Source organism: Lolium perenne, chromosome 4 (genome assembly GCF_019359855.2).
Source record: "Lolium perenne isolate Kyuss_39 chromosome 4, Kyuss_2.0, whole genome shotgun sequence".
NCBI lineage: Eukaryota > Viridiplantae > Streptophyta > Magnoliopsida > Poales > Poaceae > Lolium > Lolium perenne.
Genome location: NC_067247.2, coordinates 59,831,176 through 59,856,446, shown reverse-complemented (window position 1 = coordinate 59,856,446; position 25,271 = coordinate 59,831,176). Strand labels below are relative to the sequence as shown.

General features: G+C 44.2%; 1 protein-coding gene across 14 annotated transcripts; it reads left to right on the top strand.

The window, feature by feature from the left end:
- The first annotated feature begins 9 nt into the window (after nt 1-9).
- On the top strand, nt 10-4,573 carry LOC127292678 (uncharacterized). 14 transcript variants are annotated; one of them, XM_071818633.1, is made up of 10 exons: nt 10-735; nt 882-1,011; nt 2,142-2,274; nt 2,524-2,598; nt 2,701-2,783; nt 2,976-3,030; nt 3,169-3,300; nt 3,404-3,440; nt 3,661-3,807; nt 3,968-4,573. In XM_071818633.1, exons 1-7 carry the CDS (start codon nt 652-654, stop codon nt 3,173-3,175), a joined length of 567 nt encoding a protein of 188 aa, XP_071674734.1. In that variant the 5' UTR covers nt 10-651; the 3' UTR covers nt 3,176-3,300; nt 3,404-3,440; nt 3,661-3,807; nt 3,968-4,573. The 14 variants fall into 14 exon arrangements, 8 of the variants coding, with proteins under 8 accessions (XP_071674734.1, XP_071674738.1, XP_071674735.1 ...); XM_071818637.1 differs by having other exon boundaries at nt 2,986-3,081; nt 3,169-3,807; XM_071818634.1 differs by having other exon boundaries at nt 2,976-3,081; nt 3,169-3,807.
- The last annotated feature ends 20,698 nt before the right edge of the window (nt 4,574-25,271 follow it).

Below are 25,271 nucleotides of genomic sequence, written 5' to 3'. Positions count from 1 at the left end.
TCGAGTCCAACCCACCGCCGGCTCATCCGCAGTAAATTTCTCCACACATCACCTACCTGTATTACCCAGTTGTCCACCGCCGCCATCCATGGCCGGGACTCCCGGGCGGGGGAAGAAGGGGAGGGACGCGCGAGCGAGCTCGAAATTCTGAGCGTGGCTACCGGGACGGCGCGCTTGCGGTTGCGGGGGTGGCCGCCCGGTCGTGGGTGGTCGAGTCTCCACGAGATCCCTCCCTGGGTCCCTGCGCTCCCCCCGGCGGTCGGGTCTCCACGAAATCCACCAAATCCTTCCCACCACAACAACTCCTCCCGCTTCCTCCCCCACAACAACTTCTGCGCCGGACCCGGACCCGGCCCATCCTCATCCTCGCGTCGTCGTCGTCTTCTCCCCTCGCGTCGCCTTCTTCACCGCCGACAACCGGCAGGAACGCTTAACCGACGCCATCTCCTTGCCTCGCGGGATCCCATCAATAATGGGGTGGCTTCGCCATGGGCAGGCCAAGTCCGAGCCCGTCGGTTGGCCCTCTACGGCCAACCTGCACCGGACTTGTCGGGGCCTTCTCTGGCTCCTGCAGGCGGCGGTACTGCGAGACGGCGGTGGCCAGACATTGCGTGTCGACCTTGTGCTTTCAAGCGACATAGCTGCTGGTGGATGGCGGTCACGCAGCAGGGCTCCAAAAATTGTTCCAGCTGTTCCCTCCCACAGGGGCCCCCCAAATTGGGCAAAATTCACCTGGTATAATTTTTTGTTTGGACTTCGTTTTTATGGCACTACATCCCTATTTCGATCCCTGAAGCTATCTATCTGCACAACAGTTTCGTTTGTCTTGCCTTGGCCTAGATCTGGTGGTCTCACGGTCGATTGACGATGCCCCCTTGCAGGTTGCGGGAGCAGGTGGTGCCAAGGCTGGCGCTCACGCCGCATCGAGCCAAGCAGCCAACTCCAAGGTTCAGCTCAGCTGCGCTCAAGGCCAGACAATCACTGATTCACCATCCATGTGGTGCATCCTAGGTAGGCTCCTGGTCCTAGCAATACTACTCCAACTTTTAGTCACCAAACCCTGTTTAATATATATACTATATTGTTCTCCCCCAATTAATTAGTTAATTACATTGACGAGTATAAGTGCATCCACTCAATTTGATATTCTGCCAGCTTTTGCCTGGATGTGTATCATCGTTTTTGTGCTTGCAAGCAATGTCTTATGCAAACTGACTTTGGAAGATTTAATACGTTGGCCTCATATCTCTCGAGAGTTGACTGTAATATGGAAGATATCAATTATTACTATATATCACTGAAGATATCTTTTCACAGAACATCAAAAGTAGAACTGTGTATGTTTTTCTTCGCTTCTATAGCACACCTCTTCTAGCATAGGACGTAGCTGTTGAACTGAATTTGTTTTGCTCCAAACAATAGTTTTTTTCATATGAGGAGATGTCGTGCCTGTAGGTCCGAGCACCAAAGCTAGAGATGCTAATGAATTGCTTCTGTGGCACCGCCATATTCTTATTCATATATCTGTGTACTAGAACTGCTAATTAACATAGATTTTACTCTATGACAAAGTGAATTAATCATCTCTGTAGAGGCCCTTTTGATTGAGAGATGAGATCATCAAAATCATAGCAGCATTTCCTTGTAACAAAAATTATTAATCCTTCCTATAAAGACCATTTTGACTAAAATATGAGATCACTAAAATTCCTATGCATTATCTGTTCTACACCTGATTTTCTGAGTTCGCATGAAGAGATTATCCAAGAGGACAACAATTGACTGTTTTTTACCTTATTTCCTCATGGATATTGCTCATATAGGTATATGTAAATATTAACTTCAATAATTTTCCAATGCAGATATTGTTCATATAGATACATGTGCCTCAGGAATTGTGACCCCAGTAGAAGATAGCCAGTAATTACTGCAAAGCTGATCTACATGTTATGCCAACCATTTTGTTGTCGAATTTTACTATTTCAATCCTGGTATGCCGTATGATCTGTGAGTAGAGCTTAGTAGGCAGCCGCTTAATATTTGTGATAGCATATTTAATATGCATTTTGGTAATAGTGTATTTCAGAGAGCCTTTTTGTAGAAGGATAGAACTGATATCTAAGCAATTCATATGTTTTTAGAGTCCACTGAAGAGTGCTTCTCTTCCACACTTGTTGTTGGTTCCTGTAGATTTCCCTGCCGGGCAATGGTCGTGATTTCACCGCAAAGCTGGGCTTCTAGGTGTGATAAGTTACTGCCCTGGGAAGGCTACAGGTCTGGTTTGAATCCTCTCAAGTCACAACTGCAATAATATGTAGCTTTTCAGTTTATCCATCCCCAAAATCAAATTTCGAGTCAAGATTTGGATGAAACTTTCCGACCATTCAGGTTGACAGCGGTACTGGAGAAATAATTGTGCTACAGAATATGAAACCTTACAGATGCAACTGTCAACCCATAATATTTTGAACTGAAGTGAGGTGTGCATTCACTCTGGATTCTGATATTCATTCCTCATTTCAGGGGTTGTTACAAACAAGTCGTTCAGCAAACTTCTCTTGAGACATCTGACTTGCTTAAAGATATATTGCACTCTAGGTATCGTTATGTCAACTATTGATTACTCCAGGCCACACTCCATTCAAGGTCCCAGACTTCAACATTGCCTACCAGTAAGGCATCATCTTTTAGCATTGGCAGGGTGCGCCATATATGTTCAAGTGCAGTTGCTCTCAAAATATCCATATATGTTCAAGTGCAGATGCTCTCAAAAATATCAGTAGGTATATATAGTGCCTTATGTTATTCTAATGCTTTAGTCTAGGCATATATGTGGATCCAGAATTAGAGCACCATGCATCTATATGTTGTTTATTATATGTGTAGCTTTGATGTTTGTATTCCATAGTCGTGATCAGATTTGACAATTAGTTATTCTTACATGCTATGAAATTTGAGATCTAACTGTGTTATAGCAAATCCAAGGATCAATGCAGTATGCGGAATAAAAGAATCATGCAAGCACCTAAGGTAGAGAAAGGAAATGCATAAAGTACATTTTCTACATGCCGGTTTGCAAAAGTATAAAAGAAACGTGTAAAGTAAATTTTGTACATGCCGGTTTGTAGAAGTGTATTAGCTGAATCTGGCTTCTTTTGTTCTCTTAAGCAATTAGAGAGCTTGGAAGAACAGCTAGCTGAGGTTTCCACGGAGAGGACAAAGGCATCCGAAACGATTCCGTCACCGCGGATATTAATTCCGGTGGAGGATTCCCTTTGTGCATCATTATATCACATATAAGTTATGTCTTGTATCTGAGATATGCCACTGAAATGTTTTCAAGCATTATCATTTTCGAGTAATATGATTTGGCCTGGTACACTGACACTTATTTCCCTAACAGCAAAACAATAGAGTGATTGTCATTGTTTCAGTTATAGGTGAGGCAATGCACGACTTGATCCTTTATCACCTTGGTTATGTATATTTTCTCTTTTGTTTCTCCTTTTTAATACTTTTCTACTTCTCTATTTATTTATCAAATCAAGTTTTTTCACTTCTTGACTTTCAGTTAGATTAAGAAAGATACATCTTCTCACCGCATTGTCTAGATTGTGATTTTGATTTATGAGTATTGATGGTAAAACTATGTGCTCACAGGGAGATTGGAAGAATAATCATGCAAACTTCCCTGCTGAAAGATTTCTTACCTCCAGATACCAATGTGTTGCTTGCATATAGGAATACAGGGTTCACCAAACTCGATAACAGCCATACGAGCTAGACATTATTGTGGACAATCAAGAGGTACCTTATCAAAACCTTACATGTGGCTTGCTTACTGTAAAAAAATGTAACCATCTACATCTACACTTGGTTATTTGTCAAAATTCAGCTTCATGCATCCGACTTTTTGTACCATGCTATCATAATAAAATCAGCTAACTTTGTCCTCATTTTATTATAGGCATGCAACCCTCTATCCATGTCCAGACAGAGGCCAGGTTAATAACAACATCTGCCTTTGCACTACACTTCTGAATTTTATTTTTACATTGTTTCAAGATACCCTACTTCCATGAAACGGGTGCAGCCTTGATTTGAATAGGCGAGCTCAGGTCAAAGGCCAAAGAAAAAAACACATATCATGCATACCACTGAGGAGTCGGTCCGGTTGAAACTTAGATATCAAAACCATACAAGCCATCTATGCTGCCTATTAGAAAGGAGAAAAGGAAGAAGAGCGCCTTCTCAACTGGATAGATGTTGGCTGCCCAATTGATGCCAAAGTCGAGCCTTCCACAAGGAGCTCACTCGTGCTGCTCTTCCTTAACATAATAGGCGAATGCATGGAAATTATTGTCCTATACCCTGATTGCAAGGACAACTTCCACAAGTATTGATGGTTTTGCAAGTAGGAAGAATCAAATAATTTTCCCGGCATGGTGTTCTACTGTTCTTTTAGGCTCTGGTTATTATCAAATGTGTCCCCTGTTATATATTTAATTGTATTGTTCCATTTATGTTTGATGGTGGAATGAAAATTACGAGGAGATACAAACTTATCAACTAATCTGCACATTAATACATCTATAATGTATATGTACGGCATGTGTCTGCTCTATGGATGGTTTCCCTCATGGCCCGTTTAAATAGTAATGAAAGTAACAAACTAGCATTTTGTAGAACTATGCAATGCAGTCTTCAAAAAGACCATCATTCCGCAACATTCCGGGCACGGCGTGCCGCCGCGCCAGCCATTGCTAGTATATATAATAGCTTGCAAACCATGCGGCTGGGAAAGAAATTTAACAATCGCATGCAACTACTACTATTTGACGTGTGCGTGCACTTGATTCTAGAATTAAGGGCCGCATGCCTTGTCCAGCCTCACATGGCATGCATGTAGTATATACCACAAGTTTGTTTTAAATATACTAATTTGTATGGTCTTCCTCGAAACAAGCTTTCACTCCGCTATATTAATATAGCACCTACACGGTACAATTGCTGGAGCCTCAGCACAAGCAACGCTCAAATGAAACAAAAAGAAAGAAAAATGAACGAAACGTCAACAAAGCCGGATCGACGAAAACTCTGATGATCCGCCACCGTTGCACCCTCCAAAGAATTTCCACCACGCTCCTAGCCCTCCAAAGTGCCGCATATAGCCCTCCAAAGTGCTGCATACCAAAGCAACACCTTCAAGAAGAGATGCGACACTGACGATGTTGCTGCTTGAATAGATCCTAGGGTTTCCCCCGGTACGCAGGAGGGGTGTGGGAAGGGGGAACCCCGGCGCCCTTCAAGAAGGAATGGTGGCGCTCGCGGGCATCACCTCGTCGGTGTCGGCTAGCCGACAGGGATTTCTCCCGACCCCCAAAGAACCACGACCCCGGACACTCCATCACGCTCCGCCATCCTCGCCGCCCACCAACTTGCATCGCCGCGTTCTTGCAATCACCACCCCCATCTCACTCTAGCCCAGGTAACGAAGACCGGCTGAGACGAGCAGAGACAACCAGTGCCGAAGAGCAGCTGGACAACGACCACGTGTTAGAACACAACCTCCACCGCCAACTGTTGCTACCGACCGGACGCAGCTGCAGGAGCAGACCAGGCCCTCCTGGCCCGGTCGAGCCTGGCGGGCTCGTGAAGCTCCCATGGCCACGCTGCAGTCATCGCGTCGCCGTCCAGGCCACACTTAATACATGGCTACAAAAAATACCTCTGAACTCAAAGTGGCGACATGAACACTTAACTTCAAACTCTTCCTCGTTAAAATAGACAGGATACATGATATCTTTTCGCCATCCAGTTTCTAGGTCAATCAACACATCCTCCGTTATTTCGTACATTTCTATTGCCCCTTCTTTCCGTATGAACTTCCGCTCACAATACATCTTGTTTGTAACTTGTTCTTGAAATTATTTGAACTTTGAATTTGTATATGCTGATTGAAATTGCTTCTCGATGTCAAAGTGTGTGACACAAGGTATGGTTGAATTGAAAGAATTAAAATTAGAAATATTGTCCTTCTCAACCTTATCACGAAGAGCATTCTCACATTGGCCAACAGAATGTGTCAATGTTATTTTTACATTAACATAACCATCAAAGAAGGCATTCATACTCTCACTACGCTGTATAGTAGACATACCTGCCCAAAAGGGCGTCTTTCAAAAAAGCTAGAACCCAACGGTGTCGATGGTCATAAATCCCTTTTAGCCATTCATTATCGCCAAAATTATACCTCCCTACCATACGCATCTAGGAAACTTCAAACTCTGTAACTGTTAATGAATTAAATAAACTGCATTGCCAATAGCAACCTTGATGTAATCATATTCATCATATCCACCTAGCTTCTCTAGCGATTTTTTCATTATATGCCACAGGGACCATCTATACCGAGATTGTGAAAAAACTATCTCCACAACATTCTGAATTGCTTTTGCTTGATCAGTTATAATAGATTTTGGTTGACAATTTGACATACATTTGAGCCATGCATGAAATAACAAAACAAATGTTGGAGTATCTTCATTTGATAATAAAGTACATCCTAGCAACATGGACTGGCCATGGTGATTGACTCAAAAAAAAAGCAAAAGGCATATCATATTTGTTTGTCGAATATGTTGTGTCAAAAGTGAAAAGTTACAACATCATTAAAAGATTCATACACTACCCTGCTTCTTGCATCAGCCCAAAAAGCATTCCTTAGTCGAGATTCATCATTAACATCCATAAAACTGAAAAAGTTTGGATTCTTGGATTGCATCTTCACAAAATAATCACGAACAACTTCAGCATCACCACTTCCAAGTTTCAACCTTGTTACTTTCTCTAGAAAATTGCGACAATCTTTCTCACCAAAAGTTAGGTTCTCATGACCATCTGCTGACACAACAAAAGAATTGAAATTCTTGTTTACTCGTATTCTAGCTCTGTCATTCAATTCAATCCTTCCCTTAACATGAAAGTCCATCTTTTTGTTGCATCTAAATAACCGAGATTTGCGTGAGCTTAATGTATGACTGTGATCCAAAATGACTTTTGAGAGTTGAAACTTCCCATCATAAAGACAAGTAATATTAAGTTTAGCTTTGCATCCTAACCCAGCTGATGGATTTGGCTTCAACATTTTTGTTGAGTTGGACCGAGTCTTACCATAGTGAGAATAACAAAGTGTAACATACTTTACTTCTCCATTCTCATCAGTATGTGAGCTTCTTTTTGTGACACCAAATCCTTTAGATTTAGCATATTTTTGTAGTATTATCACACATCATTCTCACTATCAAAGGTCATGCCCAATTTAGGATCTTGAAGTAAGACCTCTTGTTGAGCTTCATCGTGATCATGTGCAAGTTCCAGGTTTCCTTCCTTCTGTTGCGCAGAACCATCCTTGTCGCTTGAAATAGACATGTCAACTGAATGTTGAACACTACTACATTGATTATCCATTCCTGCAAATCTAAGCTAGCACCGCTGGAACAACTTTTGACCTTGCCTTTTTCTTCTCTATTTTGTAGCATTCTCATTATTTCTATTTATCTGCAAGAGAAGCTATATTAGACTCACTAACTTGGTATGACAAATAGAGATGGTAGAAAATTCTCACCAAAAGCTACGACAGAGCAAGAGCAAAGTTTAGTACAATGCTAGAAAGCAATCTTTCCAGAAGTATCAGGTTGGCCACTTCTAGTGCTCAGGTTATCTGAAGTACTCAGGTTGGCCACTTCTAGTACTACTAGTCTTACCCCATATTGGCCAGTTCTAGTGCTTAGGTTAACTGAAGTACAAGATATATTCTTAGAGTCCTCTAGGTAGGATTTCATCAAAGGGACTGGGGAGAATCTTTTCAGAAATCCAGCCTTATATGATATTGTTGTTATTTCTGGCTACAGAAATCAAGAACTCAAAGGAGCCTATAGAACATTTCCTTATTCCTCTTCGGTACAAGATGGGGAAATTTTACAAGGAAGAAGATGACTCTGGAACTTTCATGATTCTCATCTATACTAAATCTACTTTCTATTTCTATCCCCTAACTCTTCTATTTTTACACTTTGACCCTTCAACACTCCCCCTCAAGATGGGACAAATGCATCATATAGTCCCATCTTGCTACATAAAACTGAAAACATTTTATCTGGTAAACCTTTCGTTAAGATGTCCGCTACTTGATTTGCTGAGTTAACATAAGGCATACAGAGAATACCTCGATCTAGCTTCTCTCTGATAAAGTGTCGGTCGATTTCAACATGCTTAGTCCTATCATGCTGTATAGGATTCTGAGCAATATTAATCGCTGCTTTGTTGTCACAATACAACATTACCGGTTTGGACCGGTATATCCCCAATTCCATCAGAAGTATCCGCAACCACAATATCTCACAAATTCCATGTGCCATGGCTCTAAATTCTGCTTCTGCTGTAGATCTTGCCACCACACTCTGCTTTTTACTTCTCCATGCAACAAGATTGCCTCCTACAAAGGCACAATATCCAGATGTTGATCTTCTATCATCTAGGGATCCCGCCCAGTCTGCATCTGTATAGCATTCTACTTGTAAATTGCCATGACTAGTATAAAGAAGGCCTCTTCCAGGACATCCTTTAAGATAACGAATGATCCTGATCACAGCATCCATATGACGAGAACGTGGATCATGCATAAACTGACTGACAACACTTACCGCAAAAGCTATATCAGGACGGGTATGAGAGAGGTAAATTAAGCGCCCAACTAATCTTTGGTAGCGCTCTCGATCCACCGGAGGTCCATCTTCACTGATCAACCTATGATTCTGCTCAATTGGAGTAGAAACAGGACGACATCCAGACAATCCGGTTTCCGATAATAGATCCAAAACATACTTTCTTTGTGATAGATATATGCCTTTAGGACTTCTTGATACTTCAATTCCAAGAAAGTACCTCGATTGTCCGAGATCTTTAACTTCAAATTCTCTAGCTAAATGTTGCTTTAGATGATTTATCTCCTCAACATCATCTCCTGTAATAATGATATCATCAACATACACAATTAAGATAGCTAGCTTACCTTGACACCGTTTATAAAAGAGGGTATGGTCAGCATTACTCTGATTATAGCCAATATGAAGCACAGACTTTCTGAAACGATCAAACCAAGCTCTAGGTGACTGTTTCAAACCATACAACGACCTGTATAGTCTTAGTACTTTGTTCTTTGTTTGATCTGTTTCAAAGCCCGGTGGAATATGCATAAAAATCTCCTCCTGGAGATCTCCATGAAGAAAAGCATTCTTGACATCTAACTGATGGAGATTCCACCCAAAATTTGCAGCACATGATATTAATACTCTCACGGAATTCATTTTAGCCACGGGTGCAAAGGTTTCTTCATAATCGATTCCATAGGTTTGTGTATACCCCTTTGCAACAAGACGAGCTTTGTACCTTTCCACCTTACCACTTGGATTTTGTTTAACAGTATACACCCATTTGCATCCCACCGGTTCCTTTCCTGACGGCAATTTCACGAGCTCCCAGGTTTTATTTTTCTCCAAGGCTTCCATTTCTTCTAACATAGCTGCCTTCCACTTGGGATCCTTAAATGCCTCCTTCCAGTCTTTAGGTATAGATGTGCTGTCAAGAGAAGCAATAAAACCTTTAAAGGAAGGACTGCAATTTTCATAGGACACAAATTTTGCAATATCATGTTTATATCCAACACAGTCCTTTAGACGAGCGGGTATGTCAGTTTTTCTCGCTGCTTTTCGGAGAGCAATAGGACAATCAGGATAGGATGAACTTGAAGGTACAATTAAGGTTTCGGTACCTTCATTATGTACATCATGAGATGATTCATCAGTAGTGGTAGGATTTGTAGGAGTCATAGTAGCAGTAATATTTTCTTCTGATACATGCTCATATGTTGAATCAAGAAGTAATGGAACCTCAGGTTGTATGTTTTGCTGAATAGGTGTTGAATCACATTGCTCATGATCTGTTGGATCTCCTTCAACTTGATTCATATTGTCACTCTCCCCCCCCCTGTATTGCAGGGTTCGACTGAACCTTTTCCATGAGAGGAATTAACATAGGGATGGTTTGAGCACTCTCTTCACCATTCTTCTCCCCCTGACAACCAACACTATGATCATAAATGGGAGATGATGGATAAAATGGTACCTTCTCTTGAAAGGTAACGTCCATGCTCACAAAGAATCGCTTCTCTGATGGACACCAACACTTGTAGCCTTTCTGAGTAGGAGAATATCCAACAAAAATACATTTGACAGCACGAGGATCTAGCTTCCCTACTGATGGCCTGTAATCATGAACAAAGCATGTACAACCAAAAACCTTTGGTGGTACAATGTAGGAGTTAGTACCAGTTAGGCATTCAATTGGGGCCTTGTGACCCAATACTCTTGATGGCATATGATTTATCAAATAGGCAGCTGTCTTAATGGCTTCTCCCCATAAGAATTTTGGTACATTCATTGTGAACATAAGAGAGCGAGCCACCTCTAGCAGGTGTCTATTTTTTCGTTCCGCAATTCCATTTTGAGCGGCAGTATTCACACATGTAGTCTGATGTATGATGCCATTTGCAGACAGGAAATAGTCAAATTCATTATTAATGTACTCCGTTCCATTATCTGAGCGGAATATTTTTACCTTTGCATCATATTGATTGCAAACTAAGGCATAGAAATCTTTAAATGCAGAAAACGCATCAGATTTCCGTTTAAGCAAATAAAGCCAAGTGCAACGACTGAATCCATCTATAAAGGTTATAAACCAACGCTCTCCTAAAAGAGAGGTCACAACTGAAGGACCCCACACATCCGAGTGAATAACCTCAAAGGGTCTTTGACTTCTTTCATTCCGACTAGGATAAGTAGCACGTGTATGCTTGGCTATCTCACATATGTCACATATTAACTTATCCTTCTGGCAGGAAGTAAAATTTGACGGAAACATATGACTAAGAACTCGAAAGGATACATGTCCTAGTCTACGATGCAACAGTAGCAACTCATCTGTAGTTGTCGAGGATGTAACTGAAAGTGCAAGTGGAGCTGCACTATCTTCAAGGAAATATAAGCCATCACGCTCTACTCCAACCCCAAGGATCTTGCCTGTCTTCAATTCCTGAAATACACATAGTTCAGGCTCAAAGTATACTCTGCAATTTAGTGACCTTGTAATTGAACTGACAGATAGTAGATTCACGGGAAAGTTTGGGACATGTAATACTAAGTCCAGAAATAGAGACGAAGTGCACTCAACAGTCCCACAACCCATTATTGAGGCTGTAGTTCCATCAGCAATACGTACTTTATCTCTCCCGGATTTAGGAATATATGATGAAAAGATTTTCGATAAGCCTGTCATATGATTTGTGGCACCAGAGTCAATTATCCAAGGTTCACCATTATAGTTATTTTGTTCGTGTAAAGAATCAGAGCCTCGAGCAGACTGAAAACTTGCGGCATGTTCAGTCAACCCATCATTAGAGCCAAACATGAGCTTAGACTTGTATTCTTCAAGAGATTCAGTGACTGCTCCAAATGGTTTACCACTAGATACGGCTGAAGTGAAGTGCACATGGCTCCGCCTCATTTCAGTATTACCATTATCAAGTGACATATTCTGTTGTCGCTTCTGCCACCCAGGGGGATATCCCACTAGTTCAAAACAATTTCTTCTCATATGTCCTTGTCTTTTACAATTATCACATATTATCCTTGGTCTGCTCTTATTTCTATCTCTCTTGATAATGGTGGTCATAGCTTCAACTTGCTCCTGCATTGACAGTTCTAACATGTCAAATAATTTTACGAGGCTAGGCTCGCGTCTGTGCTTGAAAATCTCAACGACCATCTTTAGTTGTTGTTGCATCTCAGACATCCTGCCAAGTATTTTATATAACCCGTTTTGGACGGAGTTATCCATCTTATCTCCCATGGCTCAAAGGCCCAGACAGAAGGAAGTGACAAAACAAGGCTTCACGGAAGAACAAATCAATTTGCTTTGTTCTAAAAAAAAGGATATAGGTGATGGCAGACCACACAGAGTGCACCAATTTGGACTGATAGAAACACAACGAGCACTTAATTTTCCAGATCAAACCAGCTAGAGAAATACTCGAATACCTTATCTGCTTGTCACAGGCAGCTTGATACAAAACATAAATCATAAATTGTAGTTGAGGACGAGCTTGTGCTCTCCATATAGCTGGCCAACTGCACGGAAGAGGGACAATGCAGAGATTGGCAGCGGCAGCTCCACGCGCAGGTTGACGGCGACGACCAGGAAGAAGCTGAGGTGACCAGACTGACGCGCAGCTTGACGGCGAATACCAGGAAGAAGCTGAGGCGGGGATTAACAGATATCAGGGGATCTGAGCAGGACGAGACACCCCTCCGCGGCAAGGCAATGGCGACACAGCACCACTCCGGCGACAAAATTATCTCACGAATTCAGGCAAGACACGCCAGAATCAGTCCGCTCTGATACCATGTTGTTATTTCTGGCTACAGAAATCAAGAACTCAAAGGAGCCTATAGAACATTTCCTTATTCCTCTTCGGTACAAGATGGGGAAATTTTACAAGAGATAATCGCATGGTTGGTCACATAACTTACCAGAAATGAGCACTTTAGTCACAAAACTTCAGAAGAGGAGTCTGCTAGTCACTCAGGATTGTTTTATGAGCAAACTGGTCACTCCCGTCATGACACCGTTAGCCAAGATGACGTGGCACGTTGACTAGGAAGTTGACTAGAGATAATCGCATGGTTGGTCACAAAACTTACCAGAGATGAGCACTTTAGTCACAAAACTTCAGAAGAGGAGTCTGCTGGTCACTCGGGACTGTTTTATGAGCAAACTGGTCACTTTCTGTTAAGTAGCACGTTGAGAGCCTCTTGACCACGTTAGGATGTCCTTTTTTGCAAAAAAAACACCCTAAACAATCAACATAGTCCTCTTAATCTCACGTCTCTTTGGTCCCTCTCGTTGGCTAGTGGGTCCCATTGGTCAGGTGCATCTTCTTCCCCGTCCTAGCACATTGGAGCGTCCTGTCCGCGCCCTCCGACACAGTGCCATCGGCGATGAGCTGATGACTGCGATTGACGAGGGTGCTCCTCGGCAATGCCCACCTTTTGGGGCTTAGGATTGACGGAATCCTGCAGGCTGATACGAGACATCGGATACCAAACAGACAGGGAGAGAGAGATTTACCCAGGTTCGGGGCCCTCGATGAGGTAAAACCTTTACTTCCTGCTTGTCTGATCTTGATTATCGAATATATCGGGTTACAATGGGATAGCCAAATGCTATGACTAAGATCTCGTAGAGAGGCTAAGATTCTAATGACCTAGCTCTAGACTTGTGATGAATCTATCTGTTGTGATTGTGTGTCCCTCGGCAGACCCTCTCCTGGTCCTGCTGTTCATCAGCTCATCGCCGAGGGCACTGTGTCAGAGGGCGCGGATAGGACGCTCCAATGTACTAGGACGGGGAAGAAGATGCACCTGACCAATGGGACCCACTAGCCAACGAGGGTCCAGAGAGACGTGAGATTAAGAGGACTATGTTGATTGTTTAGGGTGTTTTTTTTTTGCAAAAAAAGCACATCCTAACGTGGTCAACAGGCTCTCAACGTGCTACTTAACAGAAAGTGACCAGTTTTCTCATAAAACAGTCCCGAGTGACCAGCAGACTCCTCTTCTGATGTTTTGTGACTAAAGTGCTCATCTCCGGTAAGTTTTGTGACCAACCATGCGATTATCTCCAGTCAACTTTCTTGTCAACGTGCCACATCATCTTGGCTAACAGTGTCATGACGGGAGTGACCAGTTTGCTCATAAAACAATCCTGAGTGACTAGCGGACTCCATTTCTGAAGTTTTGTGACTAAAGTGCTCATCTCTGGTAAGTTCTGTGACCAACCATGCGATTATCTCATTTTACAAGGAAGAAGATGACTCTGGAACTTTCATGATTCTCATCTATACTAAATCTACTTTCTATTTCTATCCCCTAACTCTTCTATTTTTACACTTTGACCCTTCAACAGATATCTACATACATGATTCACTTGGAAAGGATGACCTGCGAAGTGATTACTAATAAGGTATAGAGCACGAGCAGCATACATACTCGGTCAGGTGCTGGTCAATATAAATATTAGTAGTAATATATTCATCCTCCCATATCATATCAATTTGCTGGTTTAGTGAACCTAGTATGTAGAATTCAGAAACATAGGGAGATGCTATGTGCAAAATAAATTCAGAAACAAGATGAATAGGCTATCACCAGATTGCAAGAACTAATATGCTAGGTTCACATGGTAATCAACATCACCAGAAGATAGTAGGTTCACAGTGAATAGGTTTACCTGCTAATTGTCATCAACCTGTGCCTGTTGTTACAATGTTCAGAGAACGAACAAGTGCATGCATACAAAGCAGGTCCTAGCCGATGAGGCCTGAACGAGAAAGAAAAGTCGGCGTACTAGTCGATCAATCCTGAAGGAGACAGCAAAGATGACGGCTGTCCTGGTCGATTGATCGAGAAAGCAAAGACGGCGGTGTTCTCTTTGATTTTCAAGGATGAAAAGCAGAACAGCAACTAACCTCGGCCCCGTAATCTTCTCTGCTATTCCCGTAAATACCTGGGGCAGCTTTTTTTTTTCCGTGCCCACCTCCTTCTATTTTCACGGCAACATCGCACGGGATTCGTTGGCCTCCATGTGGGACTTCCCTAAGAGCAAGTACAATAAGGTAAGAGATAAAATATTATAAATTTGCTTAGTTAGAGGAGAGAGATTAGGAGAGAGAAGGGGAGTGGGCTCTTATCTAATAGCCAGCTCTAGCATGTGTTCCTAGACACTATGTGAGACTAAAATATGGGTCATGTATTGTAAAAGTGCTACACTGTTATAACTTACTATTGTACATGCTAGCTATAAGTTGATTATAGATGATGTGGAAAACTATTATAGTCGGCTGCCAGCTACACTATTGTTCTTGCTCTAAAGCTTTCCCGTAAAGAATTTACCTAAGTCTAGCATTATTGCCTCAATCGTGTGCTTCAACATGTTACACCTAAAGTCACTAAGGATATGAATGTCGAGCTCATGTGCGAGTTTAAAGCTGATGAAATTAAAGATGGGTTGTAGAGTATTTGTGATCTCAAGACACGTGGGCCCGGTGGGATGCCAGCGTTGTTCTATTAGAGATTTTGGGAACTATTTGATGATAGTTTGGTACAGGAGGTGTTGCAAGTGTTACGAGGTGGGCGTACACCGGAGGTACGGAATGAAACAATAGTAGTGCTCATCCCAAAGGTTCACATCCCAGAAAATTTAAAGCTGAAAGTTATTCTGGATGAGGTCATCTCCCCAAATCAGGGTGCCTTTGTGTCCGGAAGATCGATTGCTGATAATATCATCCTTGCTTACGAACTGACACATTTTACGAACCCGATGAGAGTAGTAGTAGCCGATAAGAAGATCCCGAACATTTGTTCGAGTGAGAAGTTAATCATATAAGCTGAACCAGAAGATTTATTCATACGATGTAACTGGGATATATATTGCCTTATTGTAGAAGAAATAAAGGAAGCAGTAAAAAGGTCGAGTCCTACACATAAAATCGTCGCATTGTGCAACGTTCCATGGGTTCCCAACATCTTTTCCTGTAGTAGGATTCTTGAGACGATAAGCTCCTTCTGGGATTACTTCAGTGGCGATGTATGGTCCTTCCCATGGAGATTCAAGCTTTAGGTGTCCTTTCTGCTTCAATCGTAGTACTAGATCGCCGACATCGAAACTTCGAGTGCGCACCCTTCAACTATGGTAATTCCGTATGGCCTGCTAATATACTCCTGTTCTTGCTAGGACAATATCTCGAGCCTCATAAACAAGGTCCACAGCGTCTTTTAATGCATGAACAGAGGTTTTCTCTTTGTATGCAGCCACCCGAGGTGCTTCGAAGCGAACGTCGGCAGGTAGAACAACTTCGGCTCCGTATACAAGGAAGAATGGAGTATAGTGCGTTGACCTATTTGGTATAGTCCGCAAACTCCATAGTACTGATGGTAACTCTTCGACCCAAGCTCCAGTTGCACCTGTGAGACGCTTTTTTAATGCCATCGCATATTAAGCTGTTGATCCTTTCCACTTGTCCATTGGTTTGAGGATGTGCAACCGAGGCGAAATTGAGCTTGATGCCATTATTGTTGCAAAATTCATGAAATTCCTTCGAATCGAAGTTGGTTTCGTTGTCCGTGATGATGCTGTGAGGCACGCCAAAGCGACAGGTGATTCCTTTGAAGAACTTGACAACTGTTTTGGTTATCTGATTGGTGACTGGTATGGTCTCAATTCACTTGGTGAATTTGTCGACTGCTACCAATAGATGAGTATGACCGCCAGGCGGTGACTTTGGCATTGGACCAACTTGGTCAAGTCCCCACTATGTAAAGGGCCATGCGAAAGGTATTGTCATGAGATCTGCAGCATGTGCGTGTGGTTTTGGTACAAAACGTTGGCAAGGGTCGCACTTCCGAACTAAGTCTCTCGCATCGGCTACTGATGGTGGCCAATAAAACCCAGCTCTAAAAGCTTTGGCCACAAGTGCTCTGTTGCTTGCATGATGGCCACACGTCCCTTCGTGTATCTCTCGCAACAGGGTCTTTCCATCGTTGATGGTGATGCACCGTTGGAAGATGCCAGAGATACTCCATTTATAAAGGTCACTATCTACTATAATAAATGATTTAGATCGTCGCACAATGCATCTAGCTTCCGTTGGATCATCTGGCAACCGTTGCTCCATTAAGTATGCCAGAAAAGGTTCAGTCCATGAAGGCTCGAGGAGGAGAACTTCTTGTTTAGGTCCACCAGTAATATCTTCAACAGCGTCCTGGGGCGTAGCCCCCGAGTCAGCAGCCGATTTTTCAGGAGGTGCTGAAGTTTTTACTTTAATAGATCGTTGAGTAATTACTTTATAGAAGACTCCATCTGGGATAGAAGATCATGTAGAGCCGATATTTGCCAAAGCATCTGCTTCCTCGTTGCTAGCTCTGCCGATATGTTTTAGCTCGCAACCTTCAAACTTGGCTTCCATCGATTGATACATCTGGCGATAAGCAATTATATTGTCGCTGATAGCGTCGCATAAATTCATCGACTGCTGAACCACAAGGTTTGAATCTCCATAAATATCCAAGCGAGTAGCTCCACATGCCTTGGCCATACGCATACCGTGCAATAATGCTTCGTATTCTACTTCATTATTCATCGGTAATGAGAAATTGATTCTCAGAACATATCTCATCTTGTCTCCTTGTGGAGAAATTAACACTACTCATGCCCCTACGCCTGTGCTTCGTTTCGAACCATCAAAGTGCATAGTCCAAGAACCTGACATATCGGGTGCAGCACGAGTTTGAGACTGAATCCAATCGACAAAGAAATCTGGAAGGACCTGAGACTTTATGGTTGTTCGATTGATCTAAGAAATATCATGTGGATCTATCTCGATGCCCCACTAAGATACACGACCCATGGCATCTGGATTGGTGAGTATATTCGTTAATGGAGCTTTGGCAACAATCGGGTGTTCGGCGAAATGATGCCTCAGCTTTCGTGTTGTCATCCGTACGGCATATGCCAATTTCTGGTAATGTGGATACCGTTGTTTTGCTGGTGTAAGTACTTCGCTGAGGTAATAAACAGGACGTTGTACGCCATGAACTTTTCCTTCTTCCGCGCGCTCGATAACAAGCACGGTGCTGACGACTCGACAGGTTGTAGCGATATAGAGTAACATTGGCTCCCTGTCCCGTGGAGTAATGAGGACTGGAGAAGTCGAAAAAATCTTCTTCAGATTGTCGAAAGCATCTTGTGCCTCTGCTGTCCACTCGATTTTTCTGACTTTTTCAACAACTGATAGAAAGGCAGAGCCTTTTCTCCCAGCTTTGCAATAAATCTACTAAGAGATACTACTCGTCCTGCCAGCTGTTGCACCTGTTGTAGAGTCCTTGGTGGCTTCATGTCAAGGACAACTTTAATCTTCAAAGGGTTAGCCTCTGGCTGAAATAAAGTACCCGAGTACTTGGCCTCCTGGTACCCCGAAGAAGCATTTCTTCGGGTTCAGCTTGATTTTATATCGGTCAAGGTTGTCGAAAGTTTCTCTCAGGCCGTCGATGAGCGTGGTAGTGTTTCTGGTTTTGGAGATAAGCAATCTGTTCCCCGCTGATAGGTTGCACCTGCATTTTTAATCCGAAAGTCATGACATTGTAGCAGTAAACACCATGCGGTGTAATGAATGTTGTTAATTCCTAGTCTTCTTTTTTGAGCTTGATCTGATTATATCCTGAATAAGCATCGAGAAAGGAGAGGCGACCGCAGCCTGCCGTGGATTTGACTATTTAATCGATACGAGGCAACGGGAAATGATCCTTCGGGCAATGCTTGTTGAGGCTCGTGAAGTCGATGCACATAGGAAGTGTTGTTGTATCTTTCTTTGGCACCATGACTGGATTGGCTACCCACTCGGCTTCCTTGAGCTCTCGAATAAACTCGGCTTTGCAGAGCCGATTAACTTCTTCTCCAATAGCTTTTCTTTTTTGTTCTGAGAAACGTCTGCTGTACAAGTTTGGCTTTGGGGTCAACATTGAGGGCGTGCTCAGCGAGTTCCCTGGGAATACCTGGCATGTCGGATGGCTCCCATGCAAATATTTCCCAGCGCTCACAGAGGAACTCGATGAGCGCGCTTTCTTATGCGACAGTAAGATCTGCCGATGTATTGATTGTTTTCTTCGGGTCAGAGGGGTGCACTTGATGCTTCTTTGCTTCCTTGGCAACGTCAAACTCATCGGACTTCGTGTTCCGATTGTCGGCAGGTGGATGTGTATGATCAGTGAGTACGTCAAATGCATTAAGTTCTTCCCTGACTCCGAACTTGGAGGCGATCTTCTGGAAATCTCTGTCATAGTTATCAGAACGAGAAAAACTTTTGTGAATAGTTATTGTTGTCCCGTTATTGCCTGGCATCTTCAGCTTCAAATACCGTAATGAGGAACTGACATAAACTTGCTAAACATTGGCCTGCCGTGGATGGCGTGGTAATGTGATTCCCAATCTACCACCTCGAACTCGAGTTTCTCCTTCCTGAAGTTGTTGGGTGTGCCGAAGATAACGTCCAACAAAATTTTGCCAAGGGGATATGTGGGTCGGGTCGGGATGATGCCGTGGAAGCCAGTGTCAGATTCTTTTAACATATCTGCTCAATCCCATTTATTTCATTGTGCTTGCAAACAGAAGATTTAGACCACTTCAAGAACTAGGGCAACGTGACCGGGCCTTGGGAAAACTATCGGATGATATGTCCTGCTGAACAGGATGTCATGATCTAACCAATCGATATAGTCGGTTACTGCCGCCATAGCCACTTCTGCAAATTTTATCTCCCGCGAAAACTTATTTGACTCCCTTTTTGAAAAGCTGGTTTTGTGGATCATGTTCACTTGCCCTCTAGACGCAGGGTAGACTTCGGTAGGTATGTAGATATCTTCCTCTGGCACATACTGATGTTGTTGAGGATAATCATAAACGATCGTCCTTCCTTCCGCCGAACGTGCCTTTGTTTCCGAACCAGATCTTAGCTCTTCACATAGCTTCTGAATGTCGAGGAACTGCCGGCAATCTTTAAGTAGATGCGTAGCCTTCTCAATGTTGTCTTTGGGTCAATGTAAGTATGCAAGTAACATGGAGCGACAAGCTGCTCCGCAGCTAGCAGGTAAGGTGCACGGCTGCGATTTTTGTTTAATTGTGCATTGTAACATCCCTCACTACACTGACGAAGGCGACCTGTAGCTCGTCCATCTGCTTCACAGCGGAGATCCCTTCTCCTCTTCCGTTGCTCCTGTCTACTACCGGAATTTCTTCGGCTGTTCCCGTTACTGTTACCAGACGAATACGGTGAGCCCACTGGAACCATCGATGGGACGACGATTTTTGGAGCCGAAGTCCTCAACGAGCCTGGTGCACGTGAACTTGGAAGTCGAAGGAACCCTCCGGTATCGACGATGAAGTGGACACCGCCAAACACTGTGTCCATGTCACCATGTAACTCCGAAGGAGTTGAATGCGGCGCTTTGGTGCGCGGAGTGAACTTGAAGGATCCGCAGCGAACCGAATTCTTCAGGCTTGAAGGTGTTGGTGGTGCCAGCACGAAGGTTGCTGATGTGACTGGAGCAGCCGATGACGCGTCGTGTGCCGACAGTTTTCCCACAGACGGCGTCAATTGACGAGGTCCTCGGCAATGCCCACCTTTAGGGGCTTAGGGTTGATGGAATCATGCAGGCTAACACGAGACATCGGATACCAAACAGACAGGGAGAGAGATTTACCCAGGTTCGGGGCCCTCGATGAGGTAAAACCCTTACTTCCTGCTTGTATGATCTTGATTATTGAATATATCGGGTTACAATGGGGTAGCTGAAGGCTATGAGTATGATCTCGTCGAGAGGCTAAGATTCTAATAACCTAGCTCTAGACTCGCTGTCGTTGCCTATTCGATGGTACCTCGGAGGAGGGATCCTCACGAGGGGGAGAAGAAGTAGGGGCCATCGGTCGGAGAGTCCTCGGGACGGTGGTACGTGATTTACCCATCTTCGGATCACCTGCATGATGGCAGGGCCTACTGCTGCTTGTATGAAATTATCTGGGCACTTTCGCGTTGTTACAATGAGTTGTGGTTGTTCCTCCAGGGCCCCCGGGATCCGGCTTATAAAGAAGCCCGGATCTAGGGTTACACGGAGAGTCCTAGCCGGAATACAAGATGCCTAACTACGGAATATTACATTGTCGTGCACGTCAAAGATCCACCTTTCCTTATGCGCCGTATTGGATCCGGATACTTCATGGGCCTTCACGGATCCGACTATCTTAATAGGTCAGTTGAGATCCGGCTCCTGTTTCCTGGGTTGGACTTCATCCATCTTGATCTACAAAAACTAGGCCGCCTGATGGGCCACATGGCACCATCACTGTCTGTGGGCCACACGGGCTTGCCGGATCTAGGCCATGTCGTTGATATACCCATAAAGTATACCCACAACAGTAGCCCCCGAAGTTCTCCGAGATTCATCATTCTTCCGACTTCATCCACCCGGATCCGAAGAGAATCTTGAAGAGCTTCCAAACTTCCTCGTTTCTGGCTTCATTCAACCGAAAATCATCTGTTCTTCTGTAACGGTAACTTAGCAGATTATTCGCCCACGTCGCGCACAACTTCCTCTTTTCCCGCGCTAAATTCTCGGAGATGCGAATCTTTAGCCGGAATTTTCGGAGGCGCGCAGTTAGGTCACCATTGCGTCCATTTCATCGCTTTGACCTAAGACACGTGGCAATCATCTAACGGTGCGACCGTTTCGTTCCCACCGTCAGATCCGGCTCACGAATCTCCGCGCGAGGTCTATAAATACCCCTCGTGTTCGGTCAGTTCCATTCTTTCACCGCACTCACCACTTCATCTCCTTCCTCGCCCCAGCGCCGCCCAATAGATCTCGATTCCGATGAACTGCTCCCCGGATAGCTTCAACCGCCGCCACTCCAAGGCCCTCCTCGACCCGAGCTGCTCATGGTTGATCGGGAAATCACTTCCGCTGCCGATTCGTGGTCACGCTAGATCTCTGCGCGCCAAGTCCGCGACCTTCACCTTTGCCGGCGCCACGGGGAACCGCCACGCCCTTGCTGGTAAGTTCGCCGAACTCGTAGAAGACAAACTAGATAGATCCGATTATTTAAACGTTTCACCATATGCATGCAGCCGGAAATATGTCCACTAGCTCACCTAGGTTTACCGATAGCTCTCCAAGTAGCCCACAACCAAACTCTGCTGAACCAAAGTTCATTGAGCCTTTAGCATTCCTTCCGCCCAACATTTCCGATATTAGATTAGTTCAACCTTTCTCCGCCTCTTCCAGCAACGCCCTCGGTCGGATCCCAACTCTAGAAGAGATCCAGGCGGAGATAGAAGGGCAAGCAAGAATGGCAGCCAAAGTGTAGGAAGTAGGACAAAAGAAGGGTTCGAAAGCTCGGGTCCGCGAAGGCGAGAAGGTCCAATGGTGTTCTTGCGAGGTCACTTATTCGGAACTCAAGGCCTTCGCCAAAGAGGTCATCGCTCCGGACACCTGGAGTTTCGAGAAAGACTCCAACACTCCGAAACCGCAGCCCGACGAACGCATCTTCACCAAAGCCTAGGTGGAGCGTGGCCTGTCTCTTCCTCCCTCCGAGTTCTTTCTTTTAGTGCTCACCACTTACGGCCTCCATCCACATAATATTTGTCCCAATTCATTGTGGTGACCCTGCATACCACTGCATGTTGTAGTATGTCAGTCGTTGATATAACATTCACGAAGTAGCAATCCGCAAATATTACATCCCTCAGAGTAGTACAACAGAACATAGCAGGTCCATAACTCATTCATTTATTATTACAAGCAACATATACATGTCCATCTCGGAGTTCCTCTTGGGTCCTAAGAGGCCTACTCCTGGGTTCGAGGTGAACCCAACTTAACTTACAATATAGAAGTCTTACTAGGTTATACATTTATTCTCAATGAGCAGTTAAGTACTAAGAGTTCGTACTGCTCGGATACTACTACTACTAGGTAGGTCTATGCTTGTTCTCCTCCGGAACCCTCCCCGGTTCCGTAGACGATGAGGTAGTCAACTCCTTCTATACCTCCGGAGAGGTCTGGTTCTTCATAGCAGATATCTTCTGCTCCTTCGGGGTCGTCGTTGCCCTCCTCAAGTCGATTCAGACAATCTAAGCAGGGGATTTAAGAGTGGTATGAGTACGAGCGTACTCAACAAGTTCATTATGGAAAAGAGGTGTTTAATGCACTAGCTACGATATTAGACCAGAAAGTCTAATACCAATGCAAGTTTTGATGATCATTTCTTCAAGAGGTTTCTTTTATTCAGAAGAACTATGTCCGTCAGCCTTCACCGGTTTACTAGAACTTCATGGAGTTCCTTTCCGGCAGCGTTCGCCGTTCCAAATCCTGGAACAGGGAGTGACAGGTCACGATTCATTACACTCTGCAGAGTTGTGTTGCTTTACCCATAAGAGATCTTATCCTTGGTGCCAACCAGGCAGCTTTCCCGTCCACACTTCCTTTGGTGTGAGGCCCGGTATAAGGTCTAGCCAATCATGTTCCTTCGCTACCTCGAACACCCACCCTTTGTTGCAATTCCGACCTTGGGTCCACGCCGGTCAGCGTATCCAAAGGATACCATCCGACCTCGACTATTACCAGGTCGCAACCATGGTCCTTCGCCGGTCGTTGCAACCCCTCATAGACCGCATTACCGTGGGGAATTAGAATGGGATCCCCACCCTCCGGTTGTTCTCGCAAGATACAACTGCTACGGTAAGCGCATCCGTTGATGAACGAGAGGTGGAAACACTTTTGACTACTTCGTCCCACTCCAGATCTTATGGTTAACACGGGTATTACGGCACACGAATCACTGGACGACATTTGTTGTTTAATTCTAGATGGATATAAACCCATTGCAATGGAACCTCCACCATGTCAACACAATCCATGGTTCCATTGCCAACCACATAGTCATATTCATAATTATGAAAATAGTGGTTTTGCTTTTTATGCACGAGTGATAAACATAGTACTTTGCAAGTAATTTGATAAAAATACTCAAATGACATGAGCAAGCGATGAACTTGCTTGAACACTGCAAAGTGTTGCAGTTGTATGGTGTGGACTGACCCTTGTCCTCTGTTGCTGAAAAATAGCATCATTGTCCGATAAGGGCAATGGTTAAAGAAGCAATTATGCATGATTCAGTTTTTAGGGTTTGTTCCCCCCTTTTCCGATGCTTATTATTTCATGTAAGAGGTGAATACTAAGAATGATTTAGGGATACTTTGTTTAGGGTAAAATACTACCTTGAAATGTTGTCAAGGTGTTTTTAAAGTCCAAAAGAATTTATGGAATTATTTTCATTATTGAAAATATAAAGTGTGATTTAAATGATTATTATAATCATCAAATTAGGACTTAATCTTTGTTGTCTTCAAAAATTCCTTTTTATATTTTATTCTGATAGAGAATTTTATGCTGAGCAGTTTTCATATTTTTAATTATTTTTTAGAGCTTTTATCCATTTTCTATTTAATTTCAAAGTTTCTGGTTTAAATGGATTTGTGAAATGACTAAAGTGCCCCTGGACCCACCTGTCAGGGTGGCCCAGCGGGTTAGGTCAAACCCGAGCCGCATGTCCGGCTCGGTCGGACTCACTCGTCCCCTTCCACGCTCTCTCACGCAAACCCTAACTCCCCCGAGCTCTGGCGACTCGCATCGCCGTCGCCTTCGCCGATTTTCTCTGGCCATCGCTGGCGGTGAGATGGGGCGCATTTGAACCGCCTCTCGACGGTGCACCAGATCCACCGCGTCGATCTGGTCCTCGTCGCCTCCCCTTCTCGCCCCCAACTCGTCTGCTCGCAAGGCCGTGGTGATCCGCGGCGATTCGTCGCCCACCGGCGATCCTGGCGCCGTGGCGCCGCCGTGGTGTTGCAGGCGTTGCGGTGAGGTGGTGCCTGGCTCGGCTTGGCCTGGCGCCGCCGTTCGCCCGGTGTGTGACGCCGTGCCGCCATGGCCGTTCTTATCTCCGCTTTACCTGTAAGTTCTCCCTCCTTCCTCTTCTCTGCCTCCTCGCTGAGCTGCGGCTGATCCTCCTCATGTGAAGGCCATGCCGTGCTACTGCTACTGCTCTGCTGGTCGCTGCTGCTGTGCTTGCTTGCTGTGTGCATGTTGCTGGCTCTCTGTTGTTGCCATGGTTGCTAGCTACTGCTGAGGCTCTATTTGCTCTCCTTATGTTGCTATACTCTCCATGCTCTAGCCTAAGCTATGCTGGTGTGCTTCTCCCACTGGATTATGGATATGTACTTACCTTCTGTGTTGATGTGGCTCATGAGCACTTGCTCATGGGCATTCTAGGATGCTCCTGCTAAGCTAGCTTGATCCTGGGCTTGCTACTGGTACTCTGCTCTTGTTGTGTAACCATCTAACTGCCACTGGCTTGATTTTTGTGATGAATCCTTGCATTATTGCAAGTGCCAGTGCCTCTATGTGTTGTACATTGAGCTCTAGCTCATGGTAGGGCTTTTACTAGGCTTGTCTGTTATCTAGCTACTTCATTTCTTTGCTGATGTG